The sequence below is a fragment of the Micrasema longulum genome, unplaced genomic scaffold (genome assembly GCF_059751315.1).
Source record: "Micrasema longulum isolate JH-2025_06_02 unplaced genomic scaffold, ASM5975131v1 h1tg000515l, whole genome shotgun sequence".
Taxonomy (NCBI): Eukaryota; Metazoa; Arthropoda; class Insecta; order Trichoptera; family Brachycentridae; genus Micrasema; species Micrasema longulum.
The window spans coordinates 164,491-183,210 of record NW_028277712.1 but is presented as its reverse complement, the minus strand read 5'-3'; the positions used below and the strand labels follow the sequence as shown (position 1 = coordinate 183,210).

At 31.0% G+C, this 18,720-nt stretch overlaps 2 protein-coding genes across 3 annotated transcripts in view; both read right to left on the bottom strand.

Moving 5' to 3' along the window:
* The window catches only part of Cpr (Cytochrome P450 reductase), a 76,048-nt gene extending 63,644 nt beyond the window's left edge, over positions 1 to 12,404 (bottom strand). The window contains exon 1 of the mRNA XM_088227621.1: positions 12,021 to 12,404. The gene's annotated coding sequence lies outside the window, so the exon portion shown is untranslated. The remainder of the gene's footprint in view (positions 1 to 12,020) is intronic.
* A 2,230-nt stretch (positions 12,405 to 14,634) lies between these two features.
* RabX5 (RAS oncogene family member RabX5) lies at positions 14,635 to 18,649 on the bottom strand. Of its 2 annotated transcripts, none has more exons than XM_088227620.1 (7): positions 18,585 to 18,649; positions 18,082 to 18,510; positions 17,272 to 17,373; positions 17,116 to 17,180; positions 16,834 to 16,964; positions 16,274 to 16,475; positions 14,635 to 15,395 (listed from the first exon to the last, which is right to left on the bottom strand). In XM_088227620.1, the coding sequence occupies exons 2-7, from the start codon at positions 18,309 to 18,311 to the stop codon at positions 15,331 to 15,333; spliced, it is 795 nt and encodes a 264-aa protein (XP_088083746.1). In that variant the 5' UTR covers positions 18,312 to 18,510; positions 18,585 to 18,649; the 3' UTR covers positions 14,635 to 15,330. The 2 variants fall into 2 exon arrangements, with proteins under 2 accessions (XP_088083746.1, XP_088083745.1); XM_088227619.1 differs by having other exon boundaries at positions 18,082 to 18,200; positions 18,511 to 18,607.
* Positions 18,650 to 18,720: the final 71 nt, after the last annotated feature.

The window sequence follows — 18,720 nt, the reverse complement described above, 5'->3', positions numbered from 1 at the left end:
TTGTTCCGATTGGTTGGTTGGCTTCTCGGAAGCCGGAAATCTATCACAACACTGTATAATTGGTTGATTTAAAAGAACTTGTGACGTAACTTAATTTAGTTCCTTTTTTATTATTTTTTTCATGCATTTTTTGCCGTGCTACAATTAAATGCTCTTATTTTTACCGCGTGTAAGAAAACATGTTTTGTATCCAATATCCCGTGGCACTGAACTTCCTCATTTAGGAAAAGTGTAGTAATAATTTTGACAAAACGAAGATTACAAATTCGCAACAGCAATTGCTACGTTTCACGTAGAATTATTATCAAGTAACTTTTCTGCATACGTATCAAGTCATGATTTACGATTTATAGGCATAAAAACCCAGAAAAACTCATTGTGCATTACGATAACTTTTTGCGATATAAATATGTATATATTTTTAATGAAATACATTTTTTTACAGGAATTTGAATTATTTTTGATTCTATATCTAGCGCTATTAGAAAAATACTAAAGGAGAACATTTTTTCCGCAATTCCAATGGTAACAAAATTACATTTTATGTTTGTATGATTTTTAACTTTGTGCCGTTTTATTGTTTCTTTCTTTTCTCATTCTTATAAGCATTTTAATAAAACTTTTCTATCGTACATCGTACTAAGAGTTTCATCATCGCTCGGGAACGTTCATCAGCTGATATTTTGAATGAAAAATGAGTAATATTCTAAATGATAAAATAGGCAACCTACGTCAATAAATTTACGGTACAGATTTTATCAGCAGATTACAAGTAAAGAAACAACATAACCTTAGAATGTCTGCCAACAATAATTGTAATTATTAATTATAAAGCGTAATTAAACAGCATTCATGCCTTCCACTTGAGGATTTAAATAATACTGCATCTGTATGTTTACATTTACGAATCAGCGGTTTATATAAATTGATACGAAAGAACAAATTGCTTTATATGACATTATTATTTGATATGTACACAAGTACGCATTATTACGCATCTAATTTTCTGCCGCTAGGCGTCGCGTGCTAAATCGTAAAAGAGGTTTTTTGTTCGCTAATATTGAATTATTTTCGTCAGAATAAACAGAGTTAACATGAAGTTATGTGTGTATATATCTAACAGCATTTTCAATATTTTAGAAGAATTTTTTTTACAATGTAAATTTTACTATTTGATCAAATTAACTTAATTTAATTTAAAACACTGAAATATCTATCCTATTTAGAGCTACTCGAAGCCCAGATCCGTAAAATATCGGGCTATTAGGTAGGGGGCGAGCTCTTTAATATCCTCAGATTTAACCAGTGGTCCCCGAGAATGAGGCTCCTTTTGTGATGTAAAGCATCACATTCACATAGAATGTGTATAGGTGTTCCTCATCTGCACTGCAGAACCTACACCCTAGAAGTTTCGGAAATGTTCGTTCTAGCAAGGTGTTTGTTCAATCTGCAGTGCCCTGGGCGGGCTCTGGTCACAACCGTCACTTGATTTCGGCTGAGCTTTATTAGGTCTAAGGCAAACATTTGCGAGTACCCTTTTATCAATTCCTTCGCATGGCGCTTATAAAATACATAATAAAGTTTACACAAACAATAATAGGTAGCGGTTATGCCTTATATACAAACGTTAAAAAGTATAGTTAATAAAGATATGTTAAAAAAGATACGATAGGAGTAATTCAAAAGGAAGCAATTAATTTGATAGGCAGTAAAAATTAATAGCAGAATGAATAAATACCGAAGTAAAAAATAAAAAAAACTTTTTATAAAACAAATACAGAAAAGTATATTCATCAATATAATAATTAAGTAATAAAGGAGTGCCTTATCAACGATTTACTAGCGATTTTTTTTTATTAGTCGCTTCACATATGCATTTACATAATATGTATATTTTAGGTACGTATTCCGCATTAAAAAACGTATTTTAATATTTTTATCCAGGACAATCACTTCCCACCATATTCAAATGGTTCTCAAAAATTGTTTTATTAAATTGTTATGTCCAAATCCACAATGCGAGTAGCTTCTAAGTAAATAAAAAATAATATAGTAAATTCTATAATTCCATCCTAATTTTACCGTGTCGTCGTGTAAATTTGGATGATGCGTGTGAAATGGGCCTATCTCTTGCACTTCTGTAATTGCCCATTATAATTAGTATGTCACTTTTTATAAATGTAGGATGTGTCATTCTTTTTAAAAAAGGGACCGCTATTTTTAAGTTTGATGGACTCTGGATGGACTGGACTGAAAAATCAGAATTTTATTTTACGAGCCGTAAGAGTCCATAGTTGCATTGAACATTAAATGTTGTGTAAACAAATTTTGTTCTTCTCATTTGAATTTTTTTTTTTGTAAAATATATGTATGCATGTATATAATATTTTGCCATCTAGAACAAAGACGGCAAAACAAGATGTGTTATCATTTATTGTCAAAGATTACTCCATTTCTTGAGTTGGTATGTTACGTCTGTTGTCATGTCATGCTTGTTGTTAAGTGACATTTTTTAATTTGCCATCTTTGGAAATAGAAAAATAAACACAAAATAAAGTAGAGATGCCTGTGATTTGACCGAATACCGAATATTCGTCCTCGCTCTCAGCCGAAGCACCGAATATCTGTCGGCCGAATGTTTGACAAAAGATGTGTGCATTTCGCGCGTGACAGGTTGGTTACGCACTTATCTCGTTGCAATGCGTGCGGGGGTGACGGGACCGGAGTATATGTTTCATTTGCGAGTTGATTATGTCACGACTCACGACACGCGTTATTTGTTTATTATTACAACACATTGTGTTGCTATTAGTCCTTATTAGTAATTATTTGTTCATTGTACATCTTGGAAGCATTTAAAAAAAATCGCCTCCATGGAAATATTATTTCATGTTCGCTGTGTAACAACAAGAAAGGGGGAATCGTTTATTACCAGAAAATGCTGAAAAAGATGTTTTCATTCATCACAACGTACCACTGATAGATTTTAAGTATTGAACTTATTATTTTTGATGAAAATAGATACATTTTTGAGTAATATGCGCGTTTTTTTCATGATCTGGTATTCGGTATTAGGCCAAATAGTACGCAGTATTCGGCCGAATACCGAATATTAAAAAAAGTAGCCGAACATTCGTGGCATCTCTATTAGAAAGTGACACGGCTAATATTCTCTAACCCTATTAAACGAAGACACGCCATATTTTGCCAGGTTGTAGATCTCATTAGGACGAATCCGGTGATATATAAGTCAATATGCATAAAAAAGTGACATATTAAGTGACAGTCTAAGTTAAAAAAAATATTGGGATATTCTGAGTTTACTCCATATTATCAGTTGAATTGACGTGCATCTCAGGTGACTGATATCAAACCCTGAACTTTATGCATCCTAGGGCAAGAAGTAACCATTGGATCTACATAGAAACAAAAGGAGGACGAACAAATTGAGTTCTGGAAGAATTATAACATTTTTACGTGACAGTACATGTTGCTGTCACTGACAGTAGGCGTTTCAGTAATCAAACTTTAGACGTGAAGTGCCGACGAACTATCAGCCGTGGACGTCCAGGACCGCGAGAACCTGATGCCTTTCAAAGTAGGCAAGCGTGATAAAAGCTCTCGGAAGGTATCCGTAATACATTGCCTAGAATATTCTAGTATTTACGTAATAGATTTGTCGTCAACTTCAGGGTTATCTTATAACTTCCCTTTTAGTTGCTTACTCTGACCCTTCTGAGCGAAAAAGGTCAAGTGATTAGTTCCCGATTGAGTAAAGGAAATAATCAATCTACTGTGTAAAATATAACATATACGTGTTTGCATCTATAACATATGCATAGAAAAATCATGAAAATAAATATATGTCAGCTTTAAATGGAAAAGCCTACTTATTTACAAAATGTGATCAAAGTGGTAAACTGTGCCAAGATAAAATGAAATTATGAAATATATTTATATTATATTAGTTACATTTATTATCATGTCCATATGGGTCTTGGTTATATTAATTAGTATTAAATAGTGCCGATTTGTTTCCTTCCACTGTTATGTTAATGTTAGAAGGTATAATATAGGGAATAGCGAGCTCAGGTTTTTAATCTATGGTCTATGTTATCATGATTTTAATACTTCGAGTGCATCTAAAAAAAAGTTCCGCCGGTGGTTTTAAGGGTTTTTTCGCTCGCAGTTGCGTGTTCTGAAATTGACAAATATAAATGTGGTAGGTATTACAAATACTTCAAACAGTGTAAATTATATTATAAAAATAATTTTATATTACATAATGCTACTTCAGATTTGCCTGCTTTACGAGGCATCAGGTTCTCGGCGTCCTGGACGTCCGCTGCTAATTTAGTTGGCAGTTCATGTCAGAACTACGAGATGCGAATCCGACTTGTGAGGATGCACATGAGCTGGCAGCCGACAGATATGCCTGGAGGATCTTTGTGAACGCCATATGATCCAACTAGGTAGCGGACACGTAATGATGATGATGCTGATGATGACTTTTGGAAGGTCAAGTATCAAATGATTGGTAAAAAGTTGGTGCAAATACCGCTTTTCCGCTATTGATAAAATGTATTTGATGTTCAAACGTGTATCTTGGAAAGTATTGGTCCGAAGAAAAAAAAATTATTACGAACTTTAGGTCAATTTTGTTTTCTCAGACTTCCGTATGTTTTTTCTCAAAATGACGGCATGAGCGGTGGTCGTTCAAGGTCATAAACTTGGTTTTACTAAGGGCCCACTGATTCTGTTAAGTGTCAAAACATTATAACCTTTTTTATCAAAAAAGGTGCATACCGAATGACGTTAAACGTCCCTTACTTATAATAAATCTCGACAACCACCCGATGGATCTAAACCCGGTTTTGCACTGCCATATAACGTGTCCAAAAACAACGCTATTCGTAATTGTTATATCTTCGAAAAATAAACATTAGTACGACATATTCGTTTTTTACCGCGCCTTTCGGTTAAATTACGTAATTTTGCATCCTACTACTACCTTACACTTACTACATTTCGATTAATAATAATATGGTCTTAAAAGAAAGAAAATGAAATATCTCGTCGTTGAAATCACTGGAATATGAGTAGTATAATGAAATAACGGTCCTGGGGGGTCGTCAGATTTTTATTTTATTCGTAAAGGGGTCGCGTATTCCAAATTGTTGAAAAACACTGATTTAGAATATTTCTTTAATTTGAGTATGTCACATTTAGTATTATAAGCATTAATTTGGAAAATATAGGTTATTAAGATTATATTGTTCGCTAAAGTTTATAGTTGTTTTTTCAACGATATTTTTTTTATATTCTTTAGGAACGTCGATAATTCTGCCATTTTCCTCATAAAACCTGTTGACTCCGATTCAAAATAAAGTTTGCTAGGTAACTTGTCAAGTCTGTCTTAACGAACCTGGCAAGGACAAATATGTACGTGTGAATAAGCGTAATATATTTTTTAACCATAAGTAGGTACTTAAAGGAAAGTCTTCGCGCGTCTTGAATCTTGACCAGTTGCGTGCAATGAACAATGTAAAAATATCAATAATAATCTTAGATGTAGATGTATATACTCTAAGATAATAATAAATACTTGCATCGATTTGACAAACTAAGTAAGCATTGTAAGTAGTAAGAAACCCAACAAAATATAAACACTCATTCAGCAACACAAATTAACTGTATTGTCTCATTTGTATCAACCGCCTTTGGTAAAAAGCAATACAATGCAATTGCTCCGAAAATATTTAATGACTTTTTGCCAAATATAAAAGACTCGAAATGTAAAACAAATTTTAAGATAAAAATAACTGCACATATAAATAGCGAGAGATTTTTTTGAAAAATACATGTAAATCAAAAAACGTAATACTTTATATAATTGGTACACATATTATTTATATTTTTATGTATTTCATTAGTTTATATTTGTATTATTATATATTATACTATATTATTTATGTTTAAGTAACATGTATTCTTGGCACATATAATATATACTTTATATTTGTATAATAACGATTTTTAATTTCTTACATTTGATAAGCTAGGCATTTATAATTAAGTAGTTTTAGTTTTTCTTTTTTATGTTATTGTTTTATTAGTATAGGACTACTTATGCTCTAAAGATAGAAAATCTCCATCTCAGAACAGGCTGTGCCATGTTAGATAGAGACTATCATAAACAGAGAAAACTCCGTTTTCATTTTACATTAATTGGTATTATATAGATTCCCTGTTATTAAGTATGCATATTATTTTTTTGCAATAAATTTATAAATAAATAATTTGTTGTATTATATTGCGTAAAATGGTGTTACAAAGTGTATGACGTACCTCAAAACATTTAAATTTATTTTAACAGAGAGGGAAAACATTTTTGAGAAGGGAATATGGAAGTCTAGGCATTTACAGGGCTTATGACCTGTCATTGGCTGGTTTAAGTTGCCACTTTACACACTGTGTAACATTCACCATATACTCCAACATGGCAGAAAAACATTTTTCAACTTTATTTTCCTTATTTTCAAATTTACACCTTAAACGAATTTCTTAAACGTTCCAGCTATTTTGAAAACAGTTTGCACATGCTAATAATACATTAACAGCCTTGATACCTAATTAAAACAACATTTTTCTAATGTAATCTAAGTAATATTATTATAATGAAGGGTCGAGCATTGCAGACACTAAGGACCGGTTATTTAATAATTTACAAGATGCAATTGGTTTTGAAAAATATTACTTTTTTTGTTTATTGAGAGCTTCTTCTACCAAAACATGATAATATCGGTAGTAAACAAGTTACAAATTATAATTAGCACGGGCTTTCTCTGATAGTGCTTGTTTCAATTTGTCAAGTTCGTTTAGTTAGGTATTTGATTATTTTTACAACCATCATTTAATGTTATTCTTGTATATTCCCTTTTCTTAAAAAGATGCTTCTAATTTTTAACCGAAATACGTATACCTAATAATTAGTTGTGGTCACAAAACCGGGAAAGAGTACTGGTCGATTTGTATTTACACCTGCTGGGTACTAATCGCTAATTCTGCATGGCAACAATATCGAAAATATTATATGTGAGTGTATACTCAAAACTACGAAATGGTCGGTGACACTGAGTCGGTGACATTCGCGATTAAGGTTTAATATCTCTGTAAATGATTACAAGGTTGTGGAGACTTGACTTTAAGACTTGAGACCGTGAAGGTAGGTATACCTACTTAAGAAGTATCTTAAAATTACATTAATGTATTTTAAACTTAAATAATATACGTGTGTATAGTTCATTGAATTTATTTGCCGAATTAGTGTTTAATTGCAGAACTCCATCACAAAATAGAAACCATTATAATGTGATTTTATTTAGTAATTTATGAAAATGATATTTTTTTCAAAACAATTATTTCTAGCTAGGAATGAAATCTTATAAAGTTGGAATAACAATCATTCACGGGCTTAGGGGGCGTCTCTAGGTATTTCAAATATTATCCATAAACAGACCTTTTAATTTTGTATTTCAATTCCGAAAACTTCGAAGGAATAAAGCTGCTGTAAAAATACAAAATCTTGAATTATTAGTGCATGCCATTTTGACAAAATGCGACAATTTTTTAGCTTTTAGCTTTATTTAAACGGAACTTTTTTCGGCGCACTAACCCTAAGGCACGTTATAACACGTAAACATTATCTGTGTGAAGTGAAATAGTACCAGAAAAAGGAAATTAGTCTGCCTCGTGATTGGTTAGCGCTTTTGCCTACCGTGCTTGGAGTCTCTGATTCGATTGCTACTTTACACTAGTGAAAGCACTCCCCTCCAAATACCCAAAATCCGTTTTAAAAACATAAGGTCTTCATTTCGGTTTCGCTAATTTATTTATTTATTTATTTATTAACGGACATTGTCCATGTATACAATTTATAAGGTTTAAATATTACAATAAAAAAATAGTTTAAAACATTTTTTAAAAAAGAAAGAAGCATTAACAAACATAAGGGACATCGAGACAAGATCTGGACTATTTATTTAGTGCTCGTTTAAATCGTTGTAAACTTAAACCAAAAAAGTCCAGATCTTGTCTTGAGTTAACAATACGACAAAGACGGGTCATTGGAGAATTTAGGCCATAGTTTGTTCTATGCTGATCGATGAACAGTACTTCATTGTTTCTCAATTTACGAGTCGGAATATTGAATTTTACTTGTCCCAGTAATGATGGAACATCGATTATACCATTTAGTATGCCGAACATATATATGGAGTCAATATTAGTTCTACGTTTTTGTAGCCTAGAAATATTTAACATTGACTCTATTTCAGCATAAGAATAATTATCTCTCTCTAGTCTGAGCATCCACGCTATTTTTCGAAGCAAGCGATGTTGGACTGATTCAATGTGATTTATGCGATTGACATAGAATGGAGACCAGACCACGGAGGGATATTCTAGAAGAGGGCGAACAGTTGAACAACAAAGAAAAATAATAATAGAATAATAATTAAACTTTTTTGTCTAAATTTGAGTAAGTTTTTAAAATTTCAACGAATATTATCATTCTTCCCCATGAACATATTACAAAAAATAAATTTCCACTATGGCATTGAATTTTAATTAAACATCGTTAATTTTGATTTCTTATGGTGCATATTAGGAAATGGTGGTATTTTAAGGGTGCCTATTCTAAAATGGGGAATTATTAACCGGGCGAATAAATAATATATGGATGACTGTTAATGAGATACTTTAATACTAAGCCGAGCGGCGTTAAATTATGTTTGCGAAAAATAAACGTCACTAGCGATAATTATTAGTGACTAAAAAATCGTAAAATTAGCTACTACTTAATATAAGCTAGCAACTAAAATTCCAAGTGTCCGAATTAAATAATAAATTGGGCTAATAAAAGTTAGGTTAGGTGTTCGTTCAAGAATTCTTTTTTTTTTTTTTTTTGTAAAAAATAAATATTTGCGTTCTTATGATTTATCCAAATATTTAATTTTGAGGGCCATTTTCAACGAGTTGTAAATAACTTACTATTAGAAAATGGGAATCAAGTTGGGGTAGAGTGCGATTCGAACCACGGACCTTTGAGCCGCGAGTCCAAGACACTAGCCACGGGACCACAACCCGATACCGATCGTTCTGAATAACTCGTAAATCAAATTCGTATTTTCAAGTCGCTGTTTTCAATATTTGTTTTCGCCCACTTAGTGTTTTAGTACGCCATAATCAGTATTTTTAACACCCTTAGTTTGAATTTATATTCTATTATTCAAATACTACCCTTCTAAAATTGTTGAAAGGCCAACCAAGAATATGGTGGCCTGTAGTACGATGGTATAACATAAAATTAGTCGGACCTAAGTAACTAGAAATGTGTGTATTTGCTAATATCAGCTTATAATACTTTGGACTGCTAGTATTTGTAATTAGTCACCAGTTACATCATTAAAGGTATGGGGAAAGTTACCAAGTATGCACATGTTACATATAAATGCAGCTATTAACACGAAGTACGACTTTAAGGAAGCAGAAGGTACCACAAACCACAACACGTGAAAATGTTTTGAATTAAAAAATAAATATACAAGAAATTTTTAGGTAGTCAAAGTACGTTTGAATGTTTAATGGCATATATGTGTTAGTGCCTGTCGGTGAATCTAGTAAACACATATTATTTTATTTTATTTTACATATTTTTTGTTTGTGTCAGCATGCACACTATAATATTTTATATACAATCTTTCTGACATGCACGCATAAACAAAGGCCATTAAATATTTGTATGCAATATAGTCTTTTTTGTTCTATGGCCACGAGAGCGCTTCAGAATACCACCGCAGGGGTGCTATTATGAATCTTATCTACCCCCTAGAGAGTGATTAATTTTGGGATTTTTATTTTTTGCATGCGTTTATTTCTGGCCACACTGATGATTAAAAGTCAAATAAATATGAACACGTGAAATCAAACATGACGATTTTCAATTAGAATATTAACAGGGATGTACTTCATTAAGGAATGCAATTTCAAAAGATGTATTGAATGTCAGCTAATATTATTTTAGTATTACCAAAATCGAGTAAAAATAAATTAATGGGTAGAAATTATAAGGAATTTACGGTAATCTGATTGGGATCCATAAAAAACGAGTGTTGTTTGTGAACATTCAAAATAAGTAAAAATTATGCGCCAAAAAAAACATTTTTTTGTATATGCATTCTCCGTGAATGCAAACCTGGTGAATGATGAAAAAAACATTTACGCCCCTAACTTTTTTCTAATTAATAAATTGACAATATTAAGAATTATAAATATGCTCATGGTAAAGATCTACATTTCGCTGAAAACCGCACGTAAATCGGTCCAGTAGTTATTCGGCCTATCGAGGTCACACATCCGAACATTGCCTTTTATATATAATTAAATTAAAGAGACTGAGTGGGTAAATTTATATATATATTATAAGTAATTAAAGAGACTGAGTACGTATTTCGGTAATCAAGTAGATTCTTTCCTTATCATCAGGTGTTCAGCACTACACTTACGAGTATAAATTATTTTTTATAGGCTTTAAAAAATAAAAACCGATATATTTTTGTGGTATTATAGGGAAAAAATCTGATGTAAATGCAACACTTGATCATGTAATATACTTACGAATTGATAACAATGATGAAACAGGGAACAGGTTAGAATTAACAAGTTTCAAGAATATGTATACTGTTTGGCACTAAGAAACGCAATCAAACAATTTTAAACCGAGTTTAAAACTAAATATTTTCCGCGTATTTATTTCTACACTATGTGGCAACCTGGGGGTCGCGACCTTGTCTTGCTAGGGGGGTCGCGGGCCCGAGCAAGGCTAAATATTATGAAAAGTGAGAGATGAAAAACTGGAACTTTTATATTATCCATGACTCCAAGATACGAAAGCACTTACGAAACGAAGGTATGCATGCTAAGAGGTCTGAAATGTATTCATACCTTACGGACTTACGGTATTAACCTTAAATACATACACATATTATACATAATATTTAGTTGAACATATTACAACAGAGATGGAGAACATTTTAGAAAAGGGAATTTGGAAGTTTAGTCATTTACAGGGCTTATGATCCATCATTGGCTGATTTAAGTAGGCACTTTACACACTGTGTAACATTCACCATTCTGCCTATAGTGCAATATTGGATGAGGATAAGAGAAAAAATAAGAAACCCACTACTTCTTAATATCTTGTCTCGATGTCCCTTACGTTTGTCAATGCTTCTTTTCACTTTTTTAATGTTTTAAACTATTCTTTTATTGTAATATTTAAACCCTATACATTGTATACATGGACAATATCCGTTAATAAATAAATAAATATGATATCTTAAAAGAAAGAATACATTATAGTCATTGGACATAAATATGTAAATTATTAGAAGCGGTCGATAATCTTAGTATTCGTCTATTCGTATAAGATACCTGTCTGTGGAGGTTGCTACTAGCCAATACTTGAATTGCTTACAAATGAAACGTTGTGAATTTATGTTTATCATTCACGACCATGTTCGCAATAAAATATTATTTAATTCACTAGTTTCGTCGCCAGACACGATCTTAAATCAAAATCATATTATCAATAATTGTTTTATTATAAATACCGACTACTTGCATGCCGTATCAGCAAAAATCCACTATATTTGTCAAAAAATCGAATCGGTAATTTAATTCTTTTTTTTCAACGTGTTCAAAGTTCAACATTTCAATGACACAATAAAAGCGATAGGTTTTTAAATAAGTATGTATGTTTTGCACATGATTATTTGCATGAAATAGCGCAAATATAAAATATTGAGTAAATAAGAGTATTATTTTAAAATACAAAGATGTGGCGCCAAACAATTAAAAAGTTGTGTATGTAGGTACCAACCTTAACTTTTTGTATTAGTGTAAAAACATATTCCGGTTGAATATAAGTAAAATAATACATGCAACATGGTGTAATTTACCTTTTTAGAAGCCTGATAATGACAACGATTATCGTATAATCCACAGATTTTCTTTCAAGTAATCACTCACTCCACAAGTTTAACAGTGTACGTGAAATGAACTAAACTATTACTAAAATGAATTAAACTTGACTTTGATCGTTTTGATCAGCTGGGCGCTATGTAAAATCAAAAACTACTACCTCACACAAGCACATATCACGGGTCATATGTATATTAATGTAAAATTTCGAAGAAACCGACGAATAAATTCACCGATAGTTTCCGAAAGCGCGATCGCGCCTGTCAATTCACTAATCGCGAACTCGCAAGCAAACCCGAATGACGCGAAACGCAAATACAGCGAATACCACAGCTACAGCGAATACCAATACACTGACGACTGTAATAAAGGAAACAGGAATATGTAGCTGTGTTTGTGTAGTGTGAAGTTCGTAAAGTCCGATTATTATCGTGAGAACGCTAGCGCTGCCTAGCGTTCGATGCATATAACATAAAACGTCGTGTTATCTGTATTATGATAATATTTATTTATTTATTTACATACATAAGTTTATTGTACATTATTTGAGACCCAAGTTTCAACTCCATGGGACTAAAAGTCCTGTGTTGAGATGGGAATATCAGTATCAAATCAATGTAGGGTCTACAATATGAATAATTTTTGATACTTAATTTAATACTTAGGTATATTGTATAATTTCAATTAATTAAATTTAATAATAACATACAGGTATTATAATTTTCAATTATTTAAATTTTGACATTTGTTTTTAAACATAAAATTAATGTTGTAATTTGTATTCATTACCAGGAACTATTATTAATAGTGTCATTTTGTTTCAACTAATGTTAGTAAATATTAGTAGGTAGGTAACCGCTTAACGACTTTTAATGTCTAACGGTTTCGGGACGTACTATGCATAGGTACTACAGTGAAGGTGAAAAATAATCTTAGTATTTGCATGTTAGTGTAGTGAGTGTCCTGACGAAGAAACAGGTACGTCTCGAAGCCGGTAGGCATAAAAAGTCGGTAAGTGGTTTCTACTTATACTTGCTAATATTAGTTAAAATGTTTGACTCCAAAGATAATACTTTAAACATAAATAATATTATACTACTTTTTTCATTTTCATAAATCAATCAACATTGTGTCGATATTTTATACCAGTTAGCAGTGAAACTTGGTACAAACTTGATTTAAGATTGATGGAAGGTTGTTACGGAAAATATGACGAGACAAGTATGAGACAATGTTTATTTATACTATTGCGCTTGCCCACAAAAATAATTTTATAATGACAGCATCTGAATCTTGTTAGAATCAGTATAAATAAAATTTATTATGCGATTACTAACTATTTCAGTTACGTAATAATAAACTGTAGGTAATTTTTAAAACATAATCCTACACTAGTATAGAAAAAATGCTTGGCAAATTTTTATTGAAACAATTATTAATCATTATTGCAAAACATTGAGATGGAGATGATGCTTCACATAACAACATTCTGAAATAATGTTCCGAAAAAAAGGGTCTCTGAGATGGTTTGGTCACGTGGAAGGAATGGACAACGAAAGAATGGTAAAACAAGTATATATGGCAAAAATGAACGGTAATGTGAGACGAGGACGACCAAGGAAGACGTGACATGATCAGATAAACCAAAATCTTAAGTCTGGTCATGTCAAAAGCAGACAGAACCGAGGGGCATGTATGACAAGATCTATGAATGTAGAAGAAGCTAGGAATGTATGCCATGATAGACGTGTGTGGCGGTCCATTCTCTCTGCCTACTCCTACGGAGAAATGGCGTGATGGTAGTAGTAGTAGTAGTTCTGAAAAATTAGTGTTGTCCTGTGAACATTGCCGTGCAAAACACATAGTAGAGTAAAAAAGACTAACTGTGTGTGCCAGTTTACTGTAAATTCAAAGCAGTATGTCGCGCCTTTTTACGCTGCTTCACGTTTACTGACTACAAGTTAGGTGCCGGAACTTAAATAGGATGGAACACAAGGCGGGAGCTTAGTGCTGCATCTAATGTGTACATATTTATCAATTAAAAAAAAAAAACAGTCATCGACACATTTTGGGTCATGAGGTTTTCTTGTAATTTGAATTATTTAATACCAAAAACACATACGACTTTCACCCAGAGAAATTTCTCTTTTGTGGCCCCATGCAAGTTCAATGTCCTGGATGAACATATTAAGTTCTCCAAAACGAAACCCATTTTCAGAAGTGTGCCAGTTTGGATTTTGTCTAAGGGAAGAGAACATAACAGGAGACTGCTGCGAGATATTGCATTGATTTATAAACTATTAAGCGTGTTGTCCAGATGTTTATTTAAATATATGATTGTGTAATAATTTTAAATTTTTGCTATTATTTAATAATGTGCATGCTTCCACTTTTCTATATGTTGTATCCAAACTCAACATGGCTTTGTGGAGTTAGGGATACGTTACTATTTTTTTTTTGTAATATGTATTGTTATATTATGAATAAACTATTTATTTTTCTAAATGCTGTGAAATTGATTTTTTAAAATGTGTGTAAGTCAATTTCTTGTTTTTCATTTAAACATGTTTTGTGAAGGTACTTAGTAGAAGATTTTTTCTGGTTCATACTTCTTAATTTTATTTTATCATACATAATTCATTCACAAAAAACAACAAATTTTTGATAAGTAAGCTACTTATATTTTAATATACATAAATTATACATACTGAAGATGAAAAGGCTAATTGGTTAAATTAACTTTAGTGGAAGTGCACTGAAGGCTGATGGTAGGTACTAAGTATACTAAAATATATATGTTATAACCTAATTACAATGGAATTTCATTAAGAATTGTCAATTGTGAACATAAATTAAATAATATTTGGATGCAAAAGTAAAAAAACAGACAATCTGTTAGAAAATATTTTAATGTTAAGTACCTCTCTTATCTAAAATGACTAGAAAAATTCAAAACTCCTTATGTGTAAATGATAGAGTATTGTATTATTTATGATAGAGGTACTAAAAATAAGAAAATATTTGAACAACTTAAAATATGTAGTGTATTATACTGATTACACTACAAATGTTTTCTATGGTAAAGTGTAAAGAAAAATTTTTTTTTGTGTCACATTACAAACATATTCAAAAAACAAAAGTACAATGTGCTTTATCAATCATCAAACAAATGTAGATTTATGTATTTATTTCTAAAACATATTAATGTAATTGATGAATTTATATTATTCTGTATCTAAAGAAACACTTTAATACTTTAACACATTATTTTACTTAGACATTATTTTGTTAAAAAAAACACTTAACACATTTTGTTGGTTTTCCTTCGCCAATCCGCAGGTTTTGTCTCAATGCTGTAAAATATAAAGTACTTAATAAATATAATATGTGTAATTAACAAAAAATTTAAACTTATGAAGATGCATTGTTTACAGAATAATATTCATTTTTTAGGGTTATTTTGCCATGCATCGACCTAGGTCGGTGATGTTATGTGTTCATCATTAGGAATTATTAATGCTTTTCTATTACACTCCATGATGTTTTTTTTTATATTTTACACATTGGACTAAAATTGAGACTCCATTCAGTTTAATTATTATTAGGAAATTTACCATACATAGTGGTACAAATTAATATGTACCTATATTTTTCTCCTAATGCATTGTTCACATGAGCACAGAACAATACTGTATTGTCCCAGCTTTGGACCTATTGTCCAAGTGTGAACAGAAATTTGGAAGGACAGTACAATTTATTTCTTTTTTATAGGAGAAATACTTGAGTTCTTATTATTTACTCAAAAATAAAAATTTTCAGGTCATTTCCTAAAAGTCGTAAATAACCTGTGTAAGAAAAATGGAAATTGAGTTGTGGTAGAGTGGGATTTGAACCTCGAACCTTTGGCCCGTGAGTCCACAATACTACCACGGGACCACAACCTGGTGTAAATGGACCAAGATATTGTCCTAGAGATAGACAGGTGAAAAAAATATGAAACAATTGAAACATAGATGTACATACGTGAGTTCTTCTTTCTAGGTTTGATAAATAAATAAGTTTGAATATATATGGAGAGATTTTTTACTGACTGGTTTAAGTAATCACTTTGTAACATTCGTAACTCTGCTATGTAATAATTTTTGATGTGTATGTGAATACAAAGTGGAAAATTTTGTGGTTGATAAATCTTAGTTATTTTTTTTCTACAGATATTTGGTAAACAACTTACACATGGGATCACCAATATGAATATTTATGTCTCCTTGTTCAAAGTCCTTTTGCATTGCCTTATCAAAGCTCAACGCAGCTAATCGATTAAATAAGTTGTTAACGCAGTCTCCAGTTTTAGAGGAAACTGCCCAGTATTCTGCATTCAATTCATTTGCCAATTGCATGGCATCTGCTTCTATCGCAATATAATCACTGGCACTCTGTGAAAAAAATAGTGTATATAATTAAACTCAATGATCAATTATCGATATTGTGATGTAGAGGCTAATGGATATTATTATATTAGTGATTTTAATTATAAAAATGAAAACTAGTATTCAATATCTTATTATTATTATAGCTAAATATATATATTTCATTTGATTTGTAAAAAAATGATAGAAGTCAGTTATTTTCTATTTTGATTTTTTTATTTTATTAATATACTAAACCAGTTAATTTATTATACACAAAATTAGTTTAAAAGTCCTCCTCACTAGAGAAACCTGTTCTAAGGAGGACTGTACAGTGTTCAAAATTTAAAAATATAAATATATTTCACACATCTTTTAAACTTACAACTTTATCCCGCTTCGTGCCTATGAGAAATAATAATGGTGATAAGTTATTTGCCTTCAAAGCTTCAGCAAGCCAAGATCTCGTATGTTTTAATGATGCCGGGTCATTTAGAGCAAATACCAATGCAATTGCTGCAAAAACATTTCATTTAAATTAACCAATGAATTGTCAAATGAATTTATGTTAATATTACATTCTCCATAATTAAATTAGATTTTTTTTCTTATCAATAAATACAGATTCGTATATTCATAAATAAATTCATATTTATTAAATGTATACCGCTTGCTCCCCTATAATATGACTGTGCAATGCATTTAAATCTTTCTTGTCCTGCAGTGTCCCAACTGAAAAAACAAACAATTCAATTTCAATAAAATCAATGCTCACATCCAGCCAAATTAAAATACTTAATTATCGTATTTAGGGTTTACTTGCATTTGCAAATTGAAAGGCACGTCAAGTATATCGAACCGTTCTACTTCAAAATCCACACCAATGGTTGCTTTATAGTTTGTCTCAAATACTCTATGACAAAACCTGAAAAAACGTAGAGGGAAAAAAGCTAATAATCATAAAAATCGTTATTAATCACAATATATATGTATAATGTAATAAAACAAATTATGCAACAAAATGTATAGTTAAATGAGAGACTTTTTGCCGAATGAAAACTTAATATATTTTTTATTCTCGTGTATGGAAACATCATAATAAAAATAAATTTTCTCTATGAAAAGTTAAACTTACGTTTATGTAAAGAAGAATTCGTATTTTCACATTTACTACACTACAATAAATATATTTTATAGGTTGGCGCTCAATGAAAATATAAAAAAACTGGCTCTCAAGAATTAGGCATACTTTTACATACATGTTTTATTTACTAAACTAAATGATAATGATTGTTATAAGTATAGTAGTAGTCAGAAAAAATATCCAACATCAAATGCATTTTAAAAAATAAAGTACAAAAGCGTATTTTATTTGTTTTTTTTTTGCTTGCTTATTTTTTTATTTTAAAAATTAAATTTATATAGGTGGCTTACTTTCTTTTAACACAAATATTGTATTGTATGAGGACGAGGTATTTTATTTCAAGCAAACATAATGAAAATAAATAGCTACATTTACTTTGGCCTGGGATTTTTTTATTTCACATAGTACTTATTTTCAATTGCCTGCATGGGATGGTTTTATTAGTAATTTTATTTCAATTATTATTTCTGTTTTATAAAATAAATATACCTGTTAAGCAGAGATGTTTTTCCAACAGCTACATCACCTACGAATATTGCTTTAGAAATATTGAATCTTGAGGTCACAGTTAATTTAGAGAACTCTCTTGCTATTCTTGAGAAGCTCATCTGTTTGTTTGGTGTTGCATCGGAAATAAAAGGACGAGGCATTGAAATAATTTTTCTTTCACAATATTCTGGTTTTACCATTTTATATACAGCTGAACGCGATGCTAACATTATAACAAAATACAACTCTTAAAACCAAAGATAACTAAATTAAGCACTTGTTTTCTTGAAAACGTCTTGTTCCTTATCATTAGGAAAACATGTCAATGAGTTATCTTACTTGAGGTATAGTATATTATAATTACATATTTTCTATATTCACATTATTCACACATATTTTCTATTTGGAGGTTCTGTTATTTTTTAATACCTGAAACATAGTTAGAATTATTTCCCAATGCAAAGAAATTTATGTTATTTATTTTTAAAATGAACTGAACAAACTTTTGAAACTTTGAATGGCAGAGCTCTATACTTTTCAAACATTTGTTGTCATTGGAAACGGATGTAATCATAAACGTGAAGTTCGTTCGAATTAGTGCTTAGTAAAACATTCTACCGCCAGAGAGCGCGATACGCG

Excerpts from the sequence above, each read along its gene's own strand:
- RabX5 (XM_088227620.1), bottom strand. The coding sequence starts at position 18,311 with ATGTTAGCATCGCGTTCAGCTGTATATAAAATGGTAAAACCAGAATAT. Across the intron at positions 16,965-17,115 it reads ATATTATAGGGGAGCAAGCG|CAATTGCATTGGTATTTGCT; the intron begins GTATACATTTAA and ends ATGTTTTTGCAG. Across the intron at positions 16,476-16,833 it reads GCACGAAGCGGGATAAAGTT|AGTGCCAGTGATTATATTGC; the intron begins GTAAGTTTAAAA and ends TTTTTTTCACAG.